This window comes from Parambassis ranga, chromosome 10 (genome assembly GCF_900634625.1).
Source record: "Parambassis ranga chromosome 10, fParRan2.1, whole genome shotgun sequence".
Lineage (NCBI taxonomy): Eukaryota > Metazoa > Chordata > Actinopteri > Ambassidae > Parambassis > Parambassis ranga.
The window spans coordinates 7,236,115-7,261,405 of record NC_041031.1 but is presented as its reverse complement, the minus strand read 5'-3'; the positions used below and the strand labels follow the sequence as shown (position 1 = coordinate 7,261,405).

Genomic DNA, 25,291 nt, shown 5'->3' with positions numbered 1-25,291 from the left:
ATGGCCATGGATGACCTTTCTAATTCTTCCTCTTATTTTAGTTTGCATTTGTATTTGAGAATGTCACTATATCTCCCTACCTAAGATCATCATATTTATGCAGTATTGAATAAAAGGAATCATTCAGTGGAGTCGGTTATTAGGATTCAAATGTGAGCACAGGTAAAATTAAAATTAAGTGTACTATGGCCACTAATTCTGGTAATAAAGACGTAGAAGAACAAGAGTCCCCCCCCCCCCCACTAAAACCCTACCGATTCATAACTTTCCTCACGTCACATGGTCCTTGTCTGGACTGCGCATGTCCTCATCTGCTCTCACTTCCTGAAAGAGAGCCTACGTCAAATAAACAGTTCTCTTTAAACATTGGATTCTCCCGTGGGTAATGTTCACGGCACAAACTGACTTGAATTTACTGACTGGATACTTGCTGACGAGGTGTTGAAAGGTAATTAGTAACGTTTTGCAATTCAACTCATCAAGTAACTTCATGACCTTGCTAACATTTTTTTGGTAAGCTAACGTAGCTAGCAATCATTTGTAGCTAGTATTAGCATTCGCTGTCCCGTGCAGGAGCCTGCGTTACGGGTTAAACTCTAAATATATTCTCTTCACGTTCTAAAGAAGAGTAACAACAAAAACTAGGCATCAGATCACTACATTGCTGATTTGTGTCTGGTTCGCTTCTGGCGTCAACTGTCAGATGCAAAGCAGGTAGGCTCTTATCGGCGTTAACCATAAAGCTGTTGGGCTGTTATGTCTGTATTGTTTAACACAAAGCTCAGAGACCTTTCTGGAGCCTGATTGTAACTGTAGGCCATGAACATAAAAATACATGGGAGAACGAGGATTTGCAACCACGTGCTAAACCACTTCAGACGGCATTAACTTTCAGTTTTGTGCGAAGCGACTATTAGAAGCAGCAGTGTATGTGTGGTCCTATCGATCCTCTGGTGATTGCTCTCAAAAGAATGCGACACAGTACAACGCAGTACAAAGATCGAGCTGAAGTAAACATTCCGGTTTAGATCGTTATGATCAGGCCATTTTGATAAACTATTTGTTTAGTCAATGCTGCTGTATTGTGTTTATAAGAAGATGAGTTTTATATCAAGTAATGTTGTGTTATGCTGTGGTCAAAATTATTCAGAGATCTACGATAGAAATCATGAGGTTATGCGACAGGAATGCTAGCCTCGTGTCCGCCCTTAGTTTACCAATATTGAAAGTCATTCATGCTTCCCACGATGTGTTGCAACATACTTTGGTTACTAATGCATAACTAATGCACAGGTAGACGCCTTTCCCCCCCTACATATATAACGATAGTATATATCTGGTGTGTGCTGAACTGCATTCTGTCATGCAAAGGTCCACATATTGTAGCTGTCCTTTGATACAGTGTGCTGTTGTGTTGCCAAGGGATACACCCTTTCCAGTAACAGTGGATCGGAGTGTTCCTTGCGGCTGTAGGCAAGCCTGCCCATCCCTCACATGGAACATCCAAAGCCTCCATGTGATTCTCTTAAAGGCATAGTGGCCCTCCAAAGCCTCGGTGAGCTTATCAGTTCTGTGGTACCACGCACACTCAACTGTTCACCTTTTAAAATGAGTAGTTATTAAATACTTTTGTCGACATTTATAGGCATAGCAGGAGAAAATTAAAGCTGCAAGCAGCATTGCAAGCCCTCGCACACCTTGCCATCCGCGGGGCCATCGCTGTCTCCTCTCCTCTCATTTCCAGAGACGTACAACAAACGCATGTTTACAACAGATATTTCCTGCTGCCAGTATCTGTGACGGTATCATCCTATTAGTATATATATCTGTTCAGACTCGGGTCCATAGCAGTACTGTAAGATATAGAGCCATTTTCCCATGTGCGTTTCAAAATTTTCAGCCGAATGAATTTTTCCACCGAGTTTGGTGAGTTTTGGGGCATGTTAAGGCCTCCCAAAAGGCGATCTTCAATAGGGCTCTCTCACGTTTCGTGCTCGGGTCCTAATGAAAAATGTGTCTTTTTGGTTACAACATAAAAACTTACTTACACCTAATGCTATTTTATTTTTTTGTTTTACAGACGTTCTGTCCATCAAGATAATCTTTCCTCTGACTTCCCACTCCAGTCATGTGTGATCTTAGACAAGATGGCGTTTTGGAGGCAGATGGTCCGGGAGATTTTTCCATGATAAACAGTCGGCTGGACTCGTTCCGTGGCTCTAACCTGGCCCAGCAGGTACCAGCAGAAAGACTGGCACGGGCTGGCTTCTACTTTACTGGCCCCTCTGACCGTGTCCGCTGTTTCAGCTGTCAGAAGACTGTGGAAAACTGGTGCAGGGGAGACACACCCGTAGAAAGGCACAAAGAGGTAATTTTACATACAGTGACCAAACACAGCAGAAGTCAGTGGTATTTTAGCGTTCCTCTTTTTCTAAATGGAAGTATCATCTTTTCCACATTGTTACAGGTTTCCCCATCATGCAAGTTTCTCAGTTGTATCCACCGCAACAGTTCAGATACTCCACTGACTAATGGTTCCATCTACGATGAAGAAGCAGAAGATGTGCAATATCGTTTAAGAAGGGGAGAAGTGGTTGATGAGACCACATACCCTATGGCCCCTCACATGAGGAGTGAAGAAGCAAGACTTCAGACCTTCTCTTCTTGGCCCTGCAATGCTCCTGTTAGACCCCGGGATCTTGCTCAAGCTGGCCTCTTCTACTTGGGTGAGAGTGACCATGTGCAGTGTTTCTGCTGTGGAGGAAAGCTGCATGGCTGGGAAGCAGGGGACACCGCCTGGGAAGAGCACACCAAACATTATCGCTACTGCTTCTTCATTCTTGGCCATGATGTGGGGAACATCCCATTCCAAGGGGGTATGTTAGAGGAGGAATATGGCAACAGCAGTCAGGAGTCAAACAGACATGTCCATATGGAGAGCTTTGAGGAGAGGCTGTGTAGCTTTGAAGGTGTCCAGCATCCGATTGACCATGAAAAACTTGCCAGAGCTGGCTTCTACAGTGAAGGTAGGGCACAGATGTTTGACCAAGAGCATGAATGTCACGGAACTAAAGAAATACTGAGCAGTATTTAAAAAAAAATAAAATAAAACATGTTCTCATATATTTCACCAATGCAGGGTCTGGAGACAAAGTGTTATGTTTCCGTTGTGGTGGTGGTTTGAAAGGTTGGCAGCCTGAGGAAGACCCATGGGAAGAACATGCCAAACACTACCCAGGGTAGGAATCAGCACAGTGTTTCTTCTTATTAACATAAAATATATTCATATGCACAGTATGTTTTTGTTTTATCAATTGCTTTAATACAATTACATGTTTTTTTTTATTAGATGCAACTTCTTGTTAGCAGAAAAAGGACAAGAGTTTGTCAACAGTGTCCAGCTTCAAGGACCACAACAAAATAGACCTGTAAGCATATCATGTGTTATTTTCTTAGTAACCAGGTTGTTATTGACTGTGACTGTAATTTTTAATGTAATCAAGAAACAGAATAACTAACTAACTCTAACTAAAATCAGAATAACTTAAAACAAAGAAATGTTTTTACAGTTGCTCAATGCAATACAAGAAATGCATTGTGAGCAGCAGCCAATTTGACATGTCAATACTCTGGATGCAAGAACAACAAATGCTACTAACATAAATATCTGGGCTCCAAGAACATTCTGTCATATTAATGTGACCCGGTGCTACCCTTTGTCAAATTCTCTTTTATCATTCCACCGCTCAATATCTGAAAGTTATTGTTAGTAAGATCGAGATGCTGTGACCTTGTCTCTGTAAATCTTGTAAAGGTTGCAGGGACAGAAGTCCTCTCGGTTCCCCACTAGGGGCATTGGCCCATATCTAAATATTGTCCCAGTATTCATGTTGTTGTTCATGTTTATGGTGATGTTACTCAAATTTGTTTTTGTTATAATTGCTTCCAGACTCCAAGTCATCAGAATGGATTTTCAGGAGCCAGGAATGGTAAATATATATTTTAAATAAATGGCCATTTGTTTGAACATGCAAGAATAATAAGAAAGTGTGAGTGAGCAGCAGATTTTTTTTTATACATTACTTTCATTCTCTTCTTTCAGATGAGGATCCGTTGGAGAAACTGCAAAGGCTGCAGAGGGAAAAACAGTGCAAAATCTGCATGGACAGAGATATTTGTATGGTGTTCATCCCATGCGGTCACTTGGTCTCCTGCAAGGAGTGTTCAGAGTCACTCATCAAGTGTCCAATCTGCTCCGGGGCCATAATGCAGAAGGTCAAGACCTATATTGCTTAAAGGAACCACAGTCTCTTGCCATATAGACAAATGCTGCTTTCTCACTAATCTTTTAAATATTGTAATTTAATTTTCAGTGTACAGCGGATAGTATGTATGTATGTAATATATGTAGGAACCATACTGTTTGTATGAATATCAGAATGAAAGAAAATATTTTCACAGATGGGATATACCTGTTAATATTGAGATGATTTATATACAGCCTGTTATACATGGCTGCCTGTAACTACAAGCTAAAGTTTTGCCTGAGGTGCCTTTTTTTAAATTATGTAAAAATGTCTTTCACTTTAACTGATCACAACAAAGTTCATTTCACTTATGTCCTCTTCAGCTCCCCCTCCCCTTCCCGCTGTGTTTAATGCTTAGACTCTGTCAGAGTGTATTGGTCTACACTGTTACCTAAGTAAATCCATTCATACTTCGATTTATAATTAGTTTAGTTTCAGTGTGCGAAATGATTTTACTATTCCATCATGCAATATGTTGTGTGATTACGTGTGAATAAATCTTAATACCTGGAATCGAAGTCTTTTATTACTAATGGGTTTATTAGTTATGTGCAACCTTGACAGTCACATAAAATGTTCTGTATGACCCTGTATAGCAAACATAGATAGATGGGATACACAGATGAATCCTTTATTGATCCTATAAGGTGGTTTCCTTAGGAAAATATAAGGTTCCAGTCCCACAGTGACATAGTAGTGTCAAGGAAATCACAAACAGAGCTTCATGACAGCAGCTTATACAATTTAGATGCATTTTCACAATTTCTGCATTCAAATTTGTACAGTATTAGAAAGGAGCTGACAGCTGTGTGTATGGTCTAAAATATGGCACATGCCAGGTGGTAAAAAAATAAGGATTTATTTTTGTTTTATGTATTTCAAACTTGTAGAAAAGTTTCGACAATGACCTCAGAAATAAGTCACTTTTGTTTGCTGGAGTGGCAAAGACTGAGGACGGTTCCCTTTGGCGTTTTCCATTTAAAAAAATGGAAGGGGGCTGTGTTAATTGCAGTACTTCGCAGTAACCACTAGATGTCAGGCCATCAGCAGTCTATCTAATGCGGGTATTGTGGCCGCTAGGTGGTAGCTCTGCACCAGGATTTCCTCCTCCCAGGTCGTCGAAACAACAAACCGAACTACGGAGCAAGCGGGGTGAGAGAACGTCCGAAACCGCCTCTGACCGCGACTTTTAAACTCTTTTTACAGAATTGTAGCGGAATTAAGAGGAAGGCTGTATAAGAATAGTTAAAGTTACGATTCTATCGGGACTACATTTCACAACAAGGTAAGTTAGCTGTAAAATGGCGGAGAGCTATGTGGAACTTAGTTGATTTGTATTTTGCTAGCTCTCTCGCTAGCTGGCTAGCTTTAGATGAGCTCAGAGCGCGGATGTCTGCCTGAACCAAGTCGCTAGCTGGCGGTACACAGTTACTTCGGTTGTTAGCAAGCTAGCGAACTAGAATTTTGGCACGGGTGCGCAAAATATGCAGTTCAAAATTAAAGGAAGTGTTTTATGGTTTCAATCGACTTAGTTGCACTTTATATATTTGTAAACAAAGTGTTTGTTGCTTATGCAATACGGCACTGGAACTCCCGAGGCAAGATGGAGGACGCAAGGACGTGATGTTTTTTAGGTAACGTTAGCGGTAGCTGTTAGCATGGCTAACTATTGGTAGTTATTTCAAACACGTTGATTCCAACAAGTCGAGTATTGATTGCTCAATCTTCGGAAAAGCACCAAATACTAACGGAGAACGCTAACAGCGCATTCAATGTTCATGGTAACAGCACTGCAGAGCGCTATAGTCTACTAGCTAATTTTAGCTTGTGCTAGTACAGTACGGCTTGCGTTGTTTTGTTATTATTGTCTAAGTACTACAGCGCGAGTAAACGCTATTGTGGTATCGGAATATATCAATTTTGCGATGTGCGTGTTAGTCATCCTTATTGACCAACAATTTGCTTTTTATCTGCACTGAATAGTGCGTACTTACTCCACCAAATTTCAACTAGCTGACGTTGGGGGGAAAAGACGCCAAAATCCTCGCTTACTTAGCTAGTGGCGCTAGCACCAGCAGCGCACCGGTGTCAATTTTGACAGGCTCCGACGAAGAGCGTAGCCGCGTCGGCATTGCTGGAGGGAACTGAGCCGGTATATTGTGGCGCGGTTGTCCAACATGAATCCACACAATTGGGTTTCACCGTTTCATTTAATCTAAACTCCTCCGGTATCGTTTCGTTTTAACACTTTATGAGATCCACTGCACGATTTGGCGCCACTTTTCCAGTCTACACCCATAGAATCCGGTCGTCTTGTCATGCCGTACCCCCTCGCTTTCAAGGAAACGGGCACGCTATCGGCTTTGTAACACAAGAAACATGGTATCCGCTATAAAACTCATGTACTTATTGCAACTAACTCATTCATTTAATCACGTTGCAGTTGTTTACAGTGTTGTTATGTAGGCGTCGAGAACGTATTGGTAAATGTTGTTTATTTTAAATAAGTTCCCTTTATCAGAATTCGTATTTTGACAATATGTGGGTCATCATCTCATTGCCCTTTTATAGTGTGTTCAAATCCAACATCTTATGTTGTATAGTTTAATTAAAGTATTTCGAAAGTCTGTGTACTACTCATAACTGCTATTAAATGCTCAAATTGACAGTCATCGGTCCACATGTACTGGGACTGAAAAAGGCACCCACTGCACCAGAGTAGTACATTATAGGTGCAGTTTATTAGCCTCTTTAAGACTAACTAAACCTAACTATTGTCTGTCTGACCTATATCAACTGAAAAGGCTGCTAAAAGTATTTGCATTTGTGTATGTGTAACATACAGAGTTGTTTGAAAAGTTACCTGTGCCCTCCACTTTGATGTATGTGCTACTAATTTACACATCACAACCATGCATTAGTTTCCCTGTAGCCTGCAGTATCTTGTTGATGTTGATACTGCCCTTTGATTGGTGGAAATGCATATGGGGCGGATAGGGCAGCGCCATATTTGGCCATTGAGGAAGATACTCCAATCTTCCTCGCATGACGTTGTCTGTAAACCAAGGGAAGCATAGAAAGGGAGGGAGCCAATAGCTAGAGAGCGAGCGTGACTGGAGTGCTTGTGTCCGCCCCCTGTTACCATGTGAAACCTTTTTTTTCTCTCTAAATGGCATCAAAGAAACATTTGCTCAGTATAGAGGCCATGATTTCTGTTAATTTACACACAAACCCCTCAATATCTTCTTTACTTGTGTTGCTGAATGAATTGGTCTGGATGAGTTGAAATGTGCTGTAAGACTGCATATTCAGCTCTCTGAATTATTCTGTTCTATGTTCTAGGGCACATGCAACTTCTCCTGTCTTGTATTTTCTGAGAATCCCAAGCCAGTTGTAAGTTGAAGTTATCCAGAAGATGTTACAGAAATGATAGCAGCACCAGAAATACCATCAGAGTTCACCTATACTCAGTGAGTAATTTCACTTTTTATTATTGGAACGGTTGAGGTTGATGTGAATTTTTTTTTAATCAAGTATCTTTCTCCCCCAGGGATACAGACACACGATTCTCCTCAGATACAGATTTCTCTGAGGATATAGATGGAAGGAGTACAACATCAGCTAAAGGAAAGGTAGTAAACATGGCTTTATGCATTTTTGCACAAAAAAACCTTTAGCACATCTCCAAAGATGGCTTTGCCTTATTTGTGTGCTGTGATTCTCATTCTGTGGTTTCCTATATTTTCTAAGGGTGGAAAGAAGGGGAAGAAGGCAGCAGGGGAGAAAAGCAAAGGAGGCAAGGGAGCGGGCCGGTTAAATGGCCACCATCAAGAGAATGGCATGGAAAACATGATGCTGTTTGAGGTGGTGAAGCTGGGCAGGAGTGCAATGCAGGTCTGAACAAGCAATTTGAACCAGGTGCATTGTAAAAACACTGATTTGTGATCTCTAAATGTGTCCATGCCTATGTTTACAGTCAGTTGTTGATGACTGGATTGAGTCTTACAAACACGACAGAGATGTGGCGCTACTAGATCTCATCAATTTCTTCATCCAGTGCTCAGGATGTAAAGGTATGTGTGTCTCTGAGTCGACTGGAATTGGTGGTTTAAAATGTGTTTCCCCTGACAGACTCGCCAATAGTTGTTCCTCATGACTGCCTAGTAAATGGTTTTCTGTCGAATCCCTCTATGTTACAGGTGTGGTCAGTGGAGAAATGTTTCGAAACATGCAGAACTCTGAGATCATTCGACGAATGACAGAGGAATTTGATGAGGTAACTTATCATCAGAATAATCATTACCATATTCTCCATTAATCACTGAAGTCTCTTTGAATTAAATGTTAACCTCAGAATTATTTTTCTTGCCAAACATTCGAACTTTTGAATTTCTGGGAGACAACCAGTTGTAGCAGTATTTTATCATTACGTTTAACAGTGTTCTTCCCTCTGTGTCCTTTGTAGGACAGCGGTGACTACCCTCTAACCATAGCTGGGCCCCAGTGGAAGAAGTTCAAATCGAGCTTTTGTGAATTCATTTCGGTGCTTGTGCGCCAGTGTCAATACAGTATCATCTATGATGAGTACATGATGGACACCGTCATCTCCCTTCTCACTGGACTATCAGATTCTCAAGTCCGAGCCTTCAGACACACCTCAACACTGGCAGGTAGGATGAAGTGTCTGCTGACCTGTTTGTGTTTTGTTGTATGGTCACTGAATTTGCAGGGAGTGAAAAGTAGCCGGCTTTGTGGGTCGTGATATTCCTGTATCTGCACTGTTTTTATGACATTTTTTTATTTTCAACATTGTTTTGTAGCATGCTCCCACTGTTCAGACAAATTTAGCCTATTCAGAAAGATAGCCCTTCAGTAATCCAAAGTTTCCAGCAGGTATAGGTGACAGAGCAGTTGGGTATTAATTATTGTTCTATTGTCTGTAAAACACCTTTGAAGGTTAAAAGTGGCAGTGTGGAGTTGTAATACACATTTGTTTAACTTAACACACAAGGTCTAATGTGATATAGTAGAAGAGAATCAAAACTATATAACATTTCCACAGAATAAAAAGTCTTATTTTTCATTACACACAGTTTTGTTAACTTGTTTTTATTCAAGTCAGGTAAACCTGTATTAAGGTTACTTAAGAATTACTTTTGTTTTTGATAGCCATGAAGCTGATGACAGCCCTGGTGAATGTAGCTCTAAACTTGAGCATCAACATGGACAACACCCAGCGCCAGTATGAGGCAGAGAGGAATAAAATGGTGGCAAAAAGGGCAAATGACAGACTGGAGCTGCTCCTGCAAAAACGTAAAGAGGTAAGAATGATCACAATATGCCCTTTTTAGTATTGTAGTATTAAGTATTTACACATTGGATGGTTAGGGTGTAGGCCAGTTTGGTTAGCTGTCACAACACTGCCGAAGGGCAGACTTGCTTATCATAGACAAGATGATTTTTCAAACAGTGCTTTGTTAATCCGACAGTGTGGTTGATTTAAAAACTAGTTGGCTTAACTGCTATTTTTCCCATGATAATTTAGGCAAGCCAGTGGTTTGGAACTAAGTTTAGTAAAGGCCTAAAACTAGCCCCCAGTATAATTAGTTGTTTCAAGATTTGATGTAATTCTGAGTGCAATTGGGACACAATTGGGACAAACTCTGCAACATCAAATAGTCACACTGGATAAAGTGCCTAACTGTTTCCTGTTTTTGAAGTGGTAGAGAAAACAGCAATTGCAGCAACGTGGTAGGATCTAATGATCTGCTGTTCCAATTGTTAGTAGGCTAGCATATCAGATAATAGCAGGTCCCACTTGGGACTGTTCTGTCAGCAGGGTAGCATAGTAGCTGTCACTTGTGTTGTTATGACTATGCCGACTAGTCACCCCTTAAGTTAGCAATCTAATCAGTTGGGGTTTATGTTTGATCGATTAAACTCTATGCTTTGTCCTGCTCTTCATTTCAGCTTCAAGAAAATCAGGACGAGATTGAAAACATGATGAATGCAATATTCAAAGGAGTGTTTGTTCACAGATATCGGTATATCTTTTTATCATTATGCATTTTATATAATCTGAGTTGATTATGCAACTGACACTTGTCATCCTTGTATGTTGTTTCAACAGTGATTCAATAGCAGAAATCAGAGCAATCTGTATAGAAGAGATTGGAGTGTGGATGAAACTCTATAGCGATGCCTTCCTCAACGACAGCTATCTGAAGTATGTGGGGTGGACAATGCATGACAAGGTGGGTTAAACACAGGTTTCCTAAGTTTCTAGGAACAATAGCCATATTGGAAAAGGTGTCGCATTTAAAAGTATGCAAAAGCTGCGTCCTCTTCTGCACATGCGGGTCACTTCAGGGCTGCATTCAGTTCACACATAGGAGTGATGGCACATGTTGTTTGTAATTTGACCAAGCACAACAAAAAAAAACAGGTTTCACCAAAAAATCCCTGAGTCCAGTTGACTTGTGTTTGAGCATGTTTGTCATTTCCATCACCATCTTCTTAGGTTTTAAATCTGAGCACATTTCTAGACCGAAGAAATAGCAATGGCTAAACGGGCATGTAGGGCTTTATAAGCTGTAAACATACAGTAGTATACCCACCAGATTTGAAACATTTTACATTAATTTAAACTGATGTATAAATTAAAAACGGGTAATTTTTTATTATAAGTGCTTTCTGGAGTTTAAGATTTGTTATTTCAAATGTGTAAACCTATTATTAAAAATGGATCTAATAAGATTCAATATTTTTTCAACTCCTGTGATTTCATGTAATTCAGTAACTTATATGTTTAAAAATAACTGCATCAATTAATGATCGATGAACAAATGTTTTTGCCTTTACTGTTTTTGTTACAGCAAGGTGAGGTACGTCTGAAGTGTCTGACAGCTCTGCAGGGACTCTATTACAACAGAGAACTCAATGCAAGACTGGAACTCTTCACCAGTCGCTTCAAGGTCAGCACCACCTGCTGGACAACTTAAACACAATACCTACAGCTTTCAGACTTTGTCAATGGTCTCATGCTGAAACAAGCTTTAGTGTCTGACTTATTTGGACTGTAATGGCAAACTGTCATTTTTAATTATTTAGTAATCCATGCTTAATAAATTCACTAACTCTGCCATCTCTCTGTTTGCCCAGGACCGTATTGTCTCCATGACTCTGGACAAAGAGTATGATGTTGCTGTACAAGCAATTAAACTGCTCACTCTAGTCTTGAAGTAAGTAGCTGTTTTTTTTGTTTTTTGTTTCCCTGTTTATGAAGGGCAAGCCCTTGCACACAGTTTTGAATTTAAAAAACACAAGTGCCATTGGCACCACTTTACTGATGGTCTTTGTCTTTGTCTCTGCAGTAGTACAGATGAAGTGTTGACTCCAGAGGACTGTGAGAGCGTCTATCACTTGGTTTATTCGGCACACAGGCCTGTTGCAGTCGCAGCTGGAGAATTTCTCTTTAAGAAGTATGTCAGACCTTCAGACTTTTTCTCTGTTCATCCTGAGTTTATATTGGAAAGTTCAAAAGTCTAGTTTGTAAAGCTTTGTAATGATCAGCCTTTTTTAGAATTTTTTTCTCAGCCTACCTTATAAATCAGTTCCTCATACATTTTAAAAAATGCTGTAGGAGTGTTACATGCTGTGTGTGACACACTTACTAACAGTGTATATACTTAAAAGATTATTCAGTCAGCGGGAACCAGAGGAGGAAGGTGCCCCAAAAAGGAGAGGCCGACAAAGCCCGAATGCCAACCTCATTAAGACCACTGTCTTTTTCTTCCTGGAAAGTGAGGTAATAACATTATTCAGTTTTTTGTATATACTTCCATGCAATTACTTGTCTGTTCACTTATTGTAATGTATGGAAGCAATGCAATAATTCATCTTTAATTTTATCCCCTAGCTCCACGAGCATGCAGCTTACCTGGTGGACTCCCTCTGGGAATGTGGTGCAGAGCTACTGAAAGACTGGGAGTGTATGATCAGCTTGCTGCTAGATGACCCATTGCCAGGAGAGGAAGGTATGGTACTGCTGCTAAGAAATGCTCAATGTTGACACATTTGAGAACACAACTGTGTATTGATTACACTGATTGTTTGTGTTTTGTAGCTCTTACAGATAGACAAGAAACAGCTTTGATTGAAATCATGCTGTGCACTGTACGCCAGGCTGCTGAATGCCACCCACCTGTTGGAAGAGGGACAGGCAAGAGGGTAAGGGCAGCAAACTCACACACAACTGGTTATATGAAAAGTCTTCTTCGTCTATGCCCTGTGAAGGCATCGTTTGTTATTTTTAAATCTTTGCTTTTTATGACAGCTGTTTGCACCTTTTAAGACAACAGAGACTACAAGGATTTTTTACATGCATGGTTAATTATGTTTAGTAGAATGGTAAACCTGTTTATGTTATTGTTAATGACACTAAATATTTTGCTTGTTTTGACAAATAAGAGTTTACCTTAAGCTGACCTTCATTAGTGTTTTTTTTTCAAGTGAGTTGTGTACCATATCCGTTTCCATGTTGTGTAAATGGGGCAATAACGTTAATACAGTTTGTATGCATGTTTTGTGGGCAGCCATTGAATTTACTTTTATCACTTTGTAGGTGATGACGGCTAAAGAGAAGAAGACTCAACTGGATGATAGAACCAGAATGACAGAGCTGTTTGCTGTGGCTTTGCCCCCTCTACTGGCCAAGGTTTGTTACATCCAAGCACATTTTCTCAAAGGCTTTAATTGTATGTTTTGTTTTTATTATTATACTATAATATTAATTGCTATTATTATGCATTTTTTTACAGTATGCTGTAGATGCAGAGAAGGTGACTAACTTGTTACAGCTGCCTCAGTTCTTCGACCTAGAAATTTACACCACAGGACGACTAGAGAAGGTAAGGCATCTGGCTGGATGGGCAATGCAGGACAAATTGTCCGATGTTGCCATATTAATAACTGTTACATTTTCTCATTGCTTCTTATACAAATCTCTAGCACCTGGAGTCCCTGCTGCGTCAGATCAAAGAAATTGTGGAGAAGCATACAGACACTGAGGTTTTGGAGTCGTGTTCCAAGACTTACCATGCCCTCTGCAATGAGGAGTTCACAATCTTCAACAGGGTAGACATAGCCCGCTCCCAGCTGCTGGATGAGCTGGTGGACAAGTTTAACAGGCTATTGGAGGATTTTCTACAAGAGGTAGGAGTGACAGCTTTAACATGCTTGCTTATAGTTATTCTAATTTGTTAAAGAAAACTAGTCTGCACCATATTATAGCTTCTTAATTTAATAATTTCAGGAAAAGATGCTGTTTCTTCATGATTTGAGTGTGTTTTGTTTTTAGGGTGAAGATGCTGATGAAGATGACGCTTACCAGGTCTTGTCAACTCTAAAGAGGATCACAGCATTTCACAAGTATGGCATTACAGATCAATATATATAAAGTAAAAGACACCTGTAATTCTGTGGTCATTTTCTGAAACTGATGGCACTTTATTAATTTGTCATAGTGCACATGACCTGTCAGGGTGGGACCTCTTTACCAGCAACTTCAAATTGCTCAACACAGGCATAGAGAATGGAGACATGCCTGAGCAGGTAAATTACCATACGCCTACGCACACGTTTAATCATTTCAAATTCTACTAGTAATATTAATATGTGTGTGTGTGTGTTTTTTTTCTTTTCTTTTCTTTTCTTTTCTTTTCCCTTCCCCCTTCTCGTTCTTGTGAGCAGATAGTCATCCATTCGTTGCAGTGCACCCACTATGTGATCCTTTGGCACCTGGCCAAGTTATCTGAGGGCGGCTCCAGAAAGGTTAGGCTTTTTTTAAACATCATGTCTGCATCGGTTAACAGAATTTGACAGGTTTCACTGTGATATTTAAAACTGTCTGTTCTCTTGAACCAGGATGATATGGTGACTCTGAGGAAGCAGATGAGGGCATTCTGTATGATGTGTCAGCGCTACCTCACCAATGTCAACACAGCTGTCAAAGAACAGGTGACACTAGTAATTACAACTATTAATGTGAAGTACCGTAGTAGAATCAGCTCAAAAGCAAAGAGGAGTGGTTTGAAATCAATGACATGATCAAATAAACAAACTTTTAACTTGATAACTTTTGTCACGTCGTATGCTGGCATTTATTGCAGCGTCACCTGATGTTTTTGCTGGTATCAGTAGTAGGTCTTGCAACGTTAATTCAAGTTTTCACTGTTTATTAGGGGCTTTGTAACTGAACACAGAAACGTTATAACCCACTTGCCTTGAGTCTGTTTGTATAGCATTTGTTTATACATAATTGTCACTTCTTGTTCTCTCTCCTCCCACAGGCATTCACCATCCTGTGTGATCTTTTGCTCATCTTCAGCCACCAGATGGTGTCTGGAGGCAGGGAACACCTGGAGCCTCTGGTCTATTCCCCAGAGGACTCACTGCAGTCTGAACTGCTCTCCTTTATCCTAAACCATGTCTTTATAGACCAAGATGATGACACAAATAGTACAGGTACAGATGGAGTTATAGCACAGGGGTGTTCAGAGTGAGCAAGCTAATACATTTTCAAATCATATTTCTGTGATCTCAGATGGGCAACAGGACGATGAGGCAGTAAAGATTGAAGCTCTGCACAAGAGGAGAAATCTCCTGGCTGCCTACTGTAAACTCATCATCTACTGTGTGGTAGAAATGAGGACTGGTGCTGACATCTTTAAACAGTACATGAGGGTAAAGTAAACTTGATTTAGCCTTTCATTTTCAGTTTGCAGGAGCATATATTGTTTTTATTGAGCACATTAATGGATTGCATGGTGTGAGACATGTAAATCAGCATACACAAAGATAGAAGTTTTTACTAATCTTCTTTTCTTTGCAGTATTACAATGATTATGGTGACATCATCAAGGAGACTATGAGTAAGACTCGGCAAATTGACAAGATTCAGTGTGCCAAGACGCTCATCCTCAGTCTGCAGCAGGTCTGAATACACCCTCTCGTTCACCCAATTAGTCCAGTGACTCTGCCCTTCTGTTTTTTGGCCCATGGTTAAGAGTTGATCTAATTTGTCTGTTTCTCTCTTCTTTGTGGTAGTTGTTTAATGAAATGCTGTCTGAACTGGGTCATGGGTTTGATCGTTCGTCCTCTGCGTTCTGTGGAATCAAAGAGTTGGCCCGCCGTTTTTCACTAACCTTTGGTCTCGACCAAGTCAAAACCAGAGATGCCATAGCTATGCTGCACAAGTAAGCCTTAATTCTGCTCTTGGTTGTTTGCATTACTCCTCTTACATTTTGGCCTTATATGTGGGAACTGTCATGTTGGACAAATTACTCATTGAATACTGTGTTTCCTTTTGCAATGTTATGTCTCTTCTGGATTTTAGCAGGGCTTAAGTGATAAAATGCTTCAGTTTAAACTATTCCCATGTATGTGTTTCCAAAAACATGCAAAACAAGTACTGCAGAAAGCAACTGTGGTAAAAACACGAAAGTGCCGTTACTTAGTCTATTGTGTAACAAAATGAAACAATATTTTCTGCAGCTGCATCATTGCACATTTCCTACTTGCTGCTAGAAACATGTACTGGTGCGGTTGGAGAAAAAAGATATTTTTAATGCATGCTTAATCTGTACAAGTGATACATGTTGCTTCTCTTTAGCAGCAAATGAAAAGCTTACACTCCTCCACATTTGTAAATACACCACAGCAGCATCACATGGGCTTCATTTCTTTATTGTGGATAATTGGATTATAATTGAACATGTGCAACAGAAGCTAGTGAGTTCATGCTTACAGCGTTAGCTTGGTATGTATTATATTTATTTTTATGTATCTATAAAATATAAAAAATAAAAATCAATCCTGTCAGCAGTTTGAACAAAGTTCACACTAATTGAAAAGGTCTGATGACCATGGTTTAGCTCTGATCTTCTTTTTGTTTAATGCCCATGAGATAGTTCCTAGGCTTTGCTTAGTATTCTCTCTTCCTGTTTTTGTGCATCTCTTAGGGATGGTATCGAGTTTGCATTTAAGGATCCTAGTCCTCAGGGAGAAGGAGGCCCTCCCCTAAACTTGGCTTTCTTGGACATCCTCAGCGAGTTCTCCTCCAAGCTTATGAGACAAGACAAGAGGACTGTGTAAGTTTTTGTTTTTTTTATTCCTGTTTAGCTTTTGGGGAAGGCTTCAGTGGCTCAGCATAACAGGTGTTTGTGACAACTGGTGCAACTGGTGTTTCTGATGCGTGAGAGGGTTTTTTTATGCTGTAGTTGGAATGTGCACCTGGTTTCATGTGTGTCTTCTGTATGCATGAGTTTATTCATCTTGTCTATGTGACCTCTCTTCCCTGTAGCCACATGTACCTGGAGCGTTTCATGACGTTTCAGATGTCACTGCAGCGAGAGGACTGCTGGCTTCCCCTGATCTCCTACAGGAATTCCTTGCAGGCTGGTGGTGATGATGATACCATGTCTGTGATGAGTGGCTACTCCAGCAGAGGCTCTTCTGTTCGCTCTAAGAAGACTAAGCCCCCTGCTGCTTCAGCTGGAACTTCAGCAGCCAAGAGGAAGTTGCCAGAAGGTATCAAGCACTGAGAAAGTAAAAAAGAATGTTTAACTTTGTATGATGGTGTATTCTTAGTTGTTTTCCTCTTCAGAGGGAAAAACAATATTTATTTCATTCAAGATTAAAAGTTTCAGCAGTTGTTTCCTCTTAACTATAAACATAATTGGTGTAAAACCAGACACACTGAGAATAGGTCATATTATAAACCACATTCCATGTAGCCCAGACATGATGTTACAAAAGCAGAGTTGGAGCCCAGATTAACCCAGATGCGTTCCAACAAGCTTGGCTTGGTCAGCCGAGCTGGTGGTGAGGAGATTAAACAGCAGATGGTAGGAGAGAGTCAAACAACTCCTCATTCACACATGCTCAGTTAAATCAATGCATGTTTGCTAAGGCTCTTCCCATGAACATATATAGATATAAAATTTCAGATTGATTTACAAGCATTATACCTCAAATGTAGCTTTTTTTAGTTTTTGGATTTCAGTGAAGAATACAGTGATTGGATAGTTATTTGGAGACAATGCTGAATTCTACCTACCTCAACAACATACAGACACATCAGAAGCACTAATGCAGTCATCTTTTTAGAGGTCCTCTAATGCCGGGTATAGAGGTCACCCCGCGTCCACTTCCTCCTCCTTGCATATTGATGTATGTCGTAACCTGTGATCGCTTGCGATTCAGTAAATGGTCCTCGTACAATCTGCACGCATTAAAGTCTTGTTAGATAGATAGGCCATCAAAGGGTCAACCTTGAGAACTTAAAAAAAATCTGCCTTAATGTAAGACTGATTGCTTGTTTTGTGATAGTAGGCCGAAAGAAAATGTGTTGGTCACAGTTAAGGGGTTTGGCAAGAAACTGGACAAACCCATGTACAGGTTTGTTAATACTGAAACTCTTCCATTTCAGAAGAGAGCAGCAGCAGTGAGGTGTGGCAACAAAGCATGCAGACCCCGGTCATGATGCCGTCCCCCCATCTCACTTCCACGGCCATGCGAGACCCTAAGAGGGGCCGTGATGATAGCTACATGGGGGTATACAACCTCCCTCACGACCAGCAGCAGCCCCACCAACACCCACAGCACCATCAACAGACGCCTCAGCACCACCAGACACCCATGGATTACAAGTATGCATGCCTCAATCCTACATTCCTGAACTTTTGCTTTCAGTCACAGTCCAGTACCAAAGTGGTTGCAGTAGTCACATGTTTTTTTTCCCCAAGTTAAAATTAGACTGTAGGAAACCAAGTGGAAAAATGCAAAAACCTCCTCAAAACTTTGACTTATGTTAAGTACATTACATATTAAGAATACTTAGGCAAGTCTCAACACAAACACATTTTGAAACCTCTTCAATCAGATACATACAGTACATTGATGGAACCTCTAACAGATCAGGGGTTAATTTCATTTTTTTGCACACTTTTAGACATTTGATTCTCTGAATGTTATAAAGTGAAGGTGCTTTCAAGCAGCAAGCATTTTGCTCTACTCAACTCAATTTATTTTGGTGTACTGTGTGTAACTGTCACCATAGCAGTCAGAGTTAAACTACAAGTTGCCTGCAACCCATAGTGGAGATGATGTGCCCTGCTGCATCAAATTCAAAATACTTTTGTCCCCAGCAGCAGCAGCAACCACTGACCGTTTAAAAGCACCTCCAAGTACTCTAACTCTAACTCTACAGTCCAACAATTGTTTTTTTTCCCTCATTTGCTTTGTTGACCCAGCTTTTCCAGTGCTCTTCAAAGGTCATTTACTTTTCATTAATTATCTGTTATTTCAGGACTGCATCCTCTTTGTACCACAAGATTTTATAAATATAGCTAGGCTCTTATCCAGGCCCATCATAAAGTTCAGTGGATCAGTTATTCTCTCAGAATGGGATCTGACTGAAATGAGCCAAAATACATTAGGACAGGGTTCAGTGTAATTTCCCATTTGCATGCTATTAATTCTGAGCGCAAATGGTAGCAAAATGCTTGTTCCTAATAGTCTGCCAAGTGTTGGCCCTACTGGGGCAGTGACTGACTAGTTTATTTATCCAGCCTGACTTTTTAGAGGCATTATGCCAGTGGGCAACACAGTTTTATCTGACATCCTTATGGTACTTTCAGTTAAAACACAGGACACATGTGGATTAGAAAAGCATTACTAATTAATGAGCACTTGTGTGTTCAGTTCCCAGGTGACGTGGATGCTGGCTCAGAGACAGCAAGAAGAGGCGCGCCAGCACCAAGAAAGAGCCATGAACTATGCCAAGCTCAGGACCAATCTGCAGCATGCCATGTAGGACACTGACACATCTGCAAACACATGTGCTTGTGATTGTAGTGATGTAAACTGACATGGCTCTTGTACTCTTTGGTTAGTAGTCGTCGTGGCACTGGGCTTATGGAGGAGGATGAGGAACCAATTGTGGAGGATGTGATGATGTCGTCTGAGGGTCGTATGGATGACCTCAATGAAGGCATGGACTTTGACACCATGGACATTGATCTGGTGAGATACACATCGCTTAATTTTAACCAATTATGATGTCATAGGTTTTGTGGATATATAGTTTGTGCTCAGGCCATTCACACATGTGTCCTGTAATGCACACTGTGTCACTTCAACAGGGATTTAGCTTTTTTTAATAGGAGCTTGTTCTGTGTTGATGGTACATTGCAACTGTTGGTACAACATGAGGCAACATGACAAATTTATTTGACCATTTTACGCCAACACCGACCGTTTATAATGAGTGTAGAGCCAAAACTAAATTTTTATCTCAGACAAATGTCTCTTTTGGATGCTCAGCTTGAGAATGGCTCCAAATGTTGAATCAACCAGAAAATTGAACAACTGCCATAGTTTCTGTGTATTCAATCCAGTTAAAAACTCCTGCTTCTGACTGGAGTATTTTCGGTGTTGTATATTGCAGAAAATTCATAATTTCCAGTTGTGATCTGCGATTTTAGGATCAGGAAAGATCAGAATATATTTTTTGAACATGGTGTCTTTTTTTTTCCACAGCCACCATCAAAGAACCGCCGTGAGAGGTCTGAGCTCAAACCAGACTATTTTGACCCTGCCTCTATCATGGATGAATCGGTAAAGATAATCTACATTTCACACATGCACACACACACAAAACTATATGGGCATGCTCAAAATCACATTTTGTTGTTAGACTAGATAGTTCTACAAACAATACCAGACCACAACATGAAGCAGTTGAGGCAGTTATTTTGTTAATCTATAAAATAATGTTGTACAATTAGGACAAGCTTTTGGAAATGAGTCTAAAAATGCCGGCTGGAAACTAGTGACATTTTATGGGCCACTTGCTAGCATGCTTGTTGTATTTGGGTGCTGAGTGAGTTTGAGCAAAACATTTAGAGCTGTCCAGCTGATCAGCTTGTAGCCAAGTGCAACATAATGTTCTGGTACAAGAGCATCCATTTAGCTTGTGTAAACATTTTTTATTTATTACAGCCTTCCTGGCTAGTCTGAAATTCTTGTTTCAGTGTGTCACAACCTAAGAGACCCAGGGGACTTACCCCGGGGTTTGTCCTGACTCTGGGCTTTAAAATGCAAGCTGTGTGAACAGACAAATCATTTTTGGCACAGAGGATAATCTTCCAAAGCAGAGAACAGTTTTCTACTTGCTAAATGCTTAGCATCTTGGTCTTTTAAACCTTTTCTGAGCTAAGAAATAACTGAATATTCTTAGACTTGTTTTGGTCTTTGCCATATGGTCCAACCCACTACACCACAGGTCAGAAACATTTTGTGGCTGTAGCAGAGATCATGTATTGAAACAGTGGACAAAAACCTCAATGTTCTCAGAACAACATTTCAAAAACATGTCAAACATTGATTATTACATTATTATTTTTTTACTCTGTAGCATTATTGAAATTTTTAGGTCTGGTAAAAGTTGTGTCTATAACATACACATAGTGGCATCCGTCATTTCATTATTTTGCAGTGGATTTTATAATTGGGTATTTAAAGTGTATTTGTTTCTTCTAGGTCCTTGGGGTTTCCATGTTTTAAGCTAATATCCTGATTTTGACGCTGGGATGACAGAAGAGGCGCTTTGTATTTAAAGAGAATTTTAGATGCGAAGACGGAAGTGTTTTCTGTAAGAAAAAGCAAAAATGAAACAAAAAAAATTCTGGCTTGTGCTCCACGTGGACCAATGACAACCCACACTCAGTGTTGCTTGCTCAGAGAGGACTTTATTTGAGATATTTACTTTTATAATCTTGGGTAAGCTCTTCCTGTTCAGAACTAGCGTAACAGGCCACTTCCAAACCTATTAGAAATGAGACATGTCTGAAAATCAATAATGGCTTATTCCCCTTTTTTTGTAATGGGGATAAATTGGTGTGTTTAACTTAAGAAACATTTTGTTAATTATGTCTAACCCTTTTTACAACTGTAGTAAGTTACCAGGTGTGAAGTAGTAATTTATAAACGGACTGTAGTAGCTTGCTTGTACTGTGTTAGCCAAGTGGATGGAGGTCTTTATGTTTCTGTGCTATTTTTCCCCCCTCCCTGTATCTTTTAAGTTTCCTCTGCCTGTTGTTGGGCCTGAGTAGAGGCCCTCATAACCACTGGTGGTTAAGATGGTGAGATGTCATGTAGAATCAGAAAAGGTCCCTTTATGCTGTGAATATTCCTAGAGTCCACTGAACGCTCCACAGTAAGTCCTAGAGCTTACCCCAAGATTTGGATCACTCCTTAACCATCATATACCAGAAAAATGTGTGCCCCCCCCCCTATTAGAATACGTTTTATCCCAGTAGTGCCACTGTGTGGGCTCTGGAAGACAGCAGCTCGGTCAAAGGAAATCACACCTTTTTTTCCTCTTAAAATCCAGCAGCATAATGTTGAAATGGGTATCTCTACATTTTAAATAAAAGTTATATATGAATCGGTGCTGATTTTATATATGTGCTTTGGTTTTCTTATTTTCAACTTTTCAACCTTCGGTCACAAAGTTTGAGAAATGTGTAAGTAAAACTAAAAAAAAAAATGAAAGCATGTAAAGCCATGCGTCAAGGAAGATTTTTAAATTTGTATTTTTATGTTTTTGGTTTTTTTTTTCTTTTTGTCTTGATAATGTCTTCGGGTTTCTACCTTTTTTCCTACATGTAAATTAGTTTGGATAAAACTAATGAAAAAGACTTGTGAAATTCAGCTTTAAGGTTTTCTCAACGTGAAAAGTCCTGTCACAAAATACTTATAGATTTCAAATGTTAAAACTATAAGGTAGTCATTCAGACAATACTGAAGATGAAAGTTATTCAGCAGCGCTGTGGCAGCTAGACAAAGCTTAGATTTTGACATATATTTGTCACACACAAGTTTTAAGGAAATGTTTTGTCTACTGAGGTTTTTATTTTGTAGTCATTCCATGCTTAAGCCTTAAACATGCTTATGGAGGTCACCTTTTCTCACAGTAATCTTCCATGTCAGAGGATCAGTCATGTTTAAAGGTGGATAATTGGCTTCTTAGAACATGAAATATGAGGTGGTCAGATGTAATGTGATAAAGTAGATAAACAGCCTATATGTGTTTTGCCTAATTATTTTATGTAAGTAAAAAAAAGAAAAAAAAAGAAAATTCTTTTACGGAAAAAGTACTGTTTATTGTTTGTTACTTACCACTACATCGGTATAAATTCTTATTAGATCATGTGTATATATACAAAATTATTTTCTTTCTTTCCTTTTGGCCATTTTCTGTGTTTTACGTTGTTTTCTGCACTCTTGCCTACACTCTGAGTTGTTGTCTATTATCCCATCCTCTTTCAGTCACTCTGTTTTCTGATTTGTACTTGTCTGGAGACAGTAACTTTTGAATAAAAATCAACACATTTCATCTGTGGTACTTTTTACTTTTGACCACAACTGTTTTGATTAACTAGACGGCACACTGCACTGACAGCCTTATTTTTTTTTCCTTTTTCAATTTGGTGTTAACTAGTTTTGGTGTCACTTCAGTTGTTCACTTTCCTGTCACATGGGGGCAGTGCAGTCCAATGCACCCACCTTACCTTCCACACAATGGCATTGTTATTATTGGACAGCGTCTTTCTGCGATATACTATATGCATCTCTCTCACTGTGCCTAAAGGCTTATAAATATGTATTCTATCCAATGTGCACGTCACTGTGAGTGACAGCTTGTACATTTGTGTTGACTATCAAAAGGCTTCATTCAGCAAGAGTAATGTGTTAAGACAAAGGGCAGCATAGTTGGTACAATGATAAAAGTGAGGATGAGGTAGTAGCAGAAAGGATGAAAGCAACAGACTTGTGTGTTAAGTGCATGATCAATAAAGAGGAGCTCAGATCAATGCAGGCGTGTTAGAAAAGGACCCGGCAGAGAGCTTCCCTTCATGTCCACCTTGTAATACATGAAGAGGCTGGTCCATCACTGCCTCTAGTCTGCATGTCACACATCAACTCTGTATAATGTGCAGGAGAAAAGCACTTCCCTCCCTCTTCATCCCCGTTTGATTATCTTCTGAGCTGTCGGCTCTTTCTTGTAACATGCTGTTAGTTGCGTTCATGCAGAAAGAAACCAGAGAAATTTTAGATTAGCTGTTGTCAGAGCACTTTCATGAAAACTGTGACCACATCTCCTGCTTCTGTGTTAAAATGATTATCTCCCCCCCCCCCCCCCTCTACTGTTCTCTCTGTAGCTTGATTCCCACAGCAGTGCATCTTGTTTGGGCTGACTTGGGTTAAGTTGTGTCGCTGAGGTCAGGGCTGCGGAGTTGAAAATCAGAGCCACAGCCTCAGTGGGGCTTCCAGCTTGTGTTTACCCCTGATAACCCAAAGGCCGCCACAGACGGTATCAGTTTAGCTGGTGTTGAAACCTGACTGGGTCAAGGAGAGCTGGGAACTGTGATTCATACACAGATGTGAGGACACTTGGGGAAGTCATCTTAACGGGATGTAAATACTATTTAATGGCCATTATAGTGTCTTAATTGCAGAGGTTTCATTGAATTTATTGCAACTTTGGAAAGAGCTGTTGCACACGAAAGCTGTAAGTCTTCCAGTATCTGCAAGAAGATAAACCCACAGAATTTTAATTCCTTGGATAAATCATTAATGAGAGCATTGGTTGTAATCTCCTCAGCTCAGAAGGGCAGAGAAAAGCAGCTGACCCTGGAAAATCATTTACCAGGACCTGTCTCAGATTAGGCACATGGACTTATGCACAGACATAGACCAACAACACTCAGGCATCCAGACTCATCTTCTTGTCCTGAGTGGTGCACTAACGGCACACTTCATTCTTCTGTGTCAAGCCATTCCAACAATGTGCAGTGCATCCAGTAAAATATCTGGTAACCAAATAAAGGGAAAGAATCTCTCGGATTAATAGGAGACGCTCTGTGGGCTGTAACAGAGATGTCAAGGTGAATGTAAAATGAGGCAAAAGGATCAATGCCCTTCATTATGAGGAGCAGGTTTCATGAGACAGGCCAGAACAGGTCAGAGATTCCAGTGGAACGCTATGAATAGAGTGCCGTGGGAACCTGCTGTCTGCCTCCTGTCGGTTTTCTTTCGTATTGACACACGGGCAGAGCTGCTAAAGGTATGCTGAATGAGTGAACGAGTGACAGGGCCATTGTAGTGAGAGGACACAAGCAGGAGGATTAGTATCCCTTTGGCACTGATGGTCCGGAGTGTGGAGGGATTCTGTCATCAACAGAGCTGCAGGTGGTCCAGAGGTCTGAGCAGGGCGTTCGACCCCACCAAGCAAGAAAACAAGACCGTTTTCAGCTGGGAGCACACTGATATTTACTCTGGGTTGCCCTGGAATCTGATTCTCTCTCCACCTTCCCTCCTTACCTCACATCTTTGTTGTGGAGACACTTTCATACGTCCCAGAGGAGCTGAGCTCTGCACTGAGGATAATAATGGTTTTTCAATTAGAGGGGGGAAACTCAGGAAAACATTCAAGCTAGGTGAGGAAGAAGTAGACTTCACAAGGCCTACATTTCAACGCTTTCCATTTCTGAATCCCTTGAAACTCATTCAAAGGTGACCCACTGATGACTGAACGGATTTCTGGGCCAAGCCAGCTCTGCTAAATCATGATTCTCTGTAAAGTTTGGATGAGTGTCTTATAAGGGCGTGATGAGACAGGTCTAATAAAAATGACGGAGAGCTCTGCATGTCACCAGCCCCTGCCAGGAATCCCCAGTGATAAATGAGGGCCGGGACACCTCTACTAATAAGACTCATCTCTTTAATTGGATGTATGATACGACTGTGGGAAATGGCCCGGGGTGTGGCTGCGTGTGCAGTGTCCATGTCTGCACTGTGACCATTCGTGCATGTACGTGGGGCGATGAATTAGATGTGTCTGCATGTGGATGGCACAT

At 40.4% G+C, this 25,291-nt stretch overlaps 2 protein-coding genes across 4 annotated transcripts; both read left to right on the top strand.

The window, feature by feature from the left end:
- The first annotated feature begins 308 nt into the window (after positions 1–308).
- Positions 309–4,820, top strand: xiap (X-linked inhibitor of apoptosis). Its single transcript, XM_028416080.1, has 7 exons — positions 309–448; positions 2,081–2,368; positions 2,468–3,026; positions 3,140–3,239; positions 3,350–3,428; positions 3,950–3,989; positions 4,103–4,820. The coding sequence occupies exons 2-7, from the start codon at positions 2,129–2,131 to the stop codon at positions 4,294–4,296; spliced, it is 1,212 nt and encodes a 403-aa protein (XP_028271881.1). The 5' UTR covers positions 309–448; positions 2,081–2,128; the 3' UTR covers positions 4,297–4,820.
- Positions 4,821–5,373: 553 nt separating this feature from the next.
- On the top strand, positions 5,374–21,816 carry stag2b (STAG2 cohesin complex component b). Of its 3 annotated transcripts, none has more exons than XM_028415597.1 (34): positions 5,374–5,459; positions 7,650–7,777; positions 7,858–7,939; positions 8,058–8,201; positions 8,284–8,380; positions 8,507–8,583; positions 8,773–8,977; positions 9,477–9,628; positions 10,278–10,351; positions 10,438–10,561; positions 11,183–11,281; positions 11,469–11,548; positions 11,681–11,788; positions 12,003–12,114; positions 12,226–12,343; positions 12,433–12,536; positions 12,931–13,023; positions 13,127–13,216; positions 13,317–13,520; positions 13,666–13,736; positions 13,832–13,919; positions 14,058–14,138; positions 14,232–14,324; positions 14,657–14,831; positions 14,911–15,050; positions 15,199–15,300; positions 15,414–15,562; positions 16,328–16,456; positions 16,669–16,895; positions 17,797–18,016; positions 19,071–19,178; positions 19,262–19,391; positions 19,908–19,985; positions 20,910–21,816. In XM_028415597.1, exons 2-34 carry the CDS (start codon positions 7,734–7,736, stop codon positions 20,931–20,933), a joined length of 3,822 nt encoding a protein of 1,273 aa, XP_028271398.1. In that variant the 5' UTR covers positions 5,374–5,459; positions 7,650–7,733; the 3' UTR covers positions 20,934–21,816. The 3 variants fall into 3 exon arrangements, with proteins under 3 accessions (XP_028271398.1, XP_028271399.1, XP_028271397.1); XM_028415598.1 differs by having other exon boundaries at positions 5,387–5,592; positions 19,265–19,391; XM_028415596.1 differs by having other exon boundaries at positions 5,388–5,592.
- Positions 21,817–25,291: the final 3,475 nt, after the last annotated feature.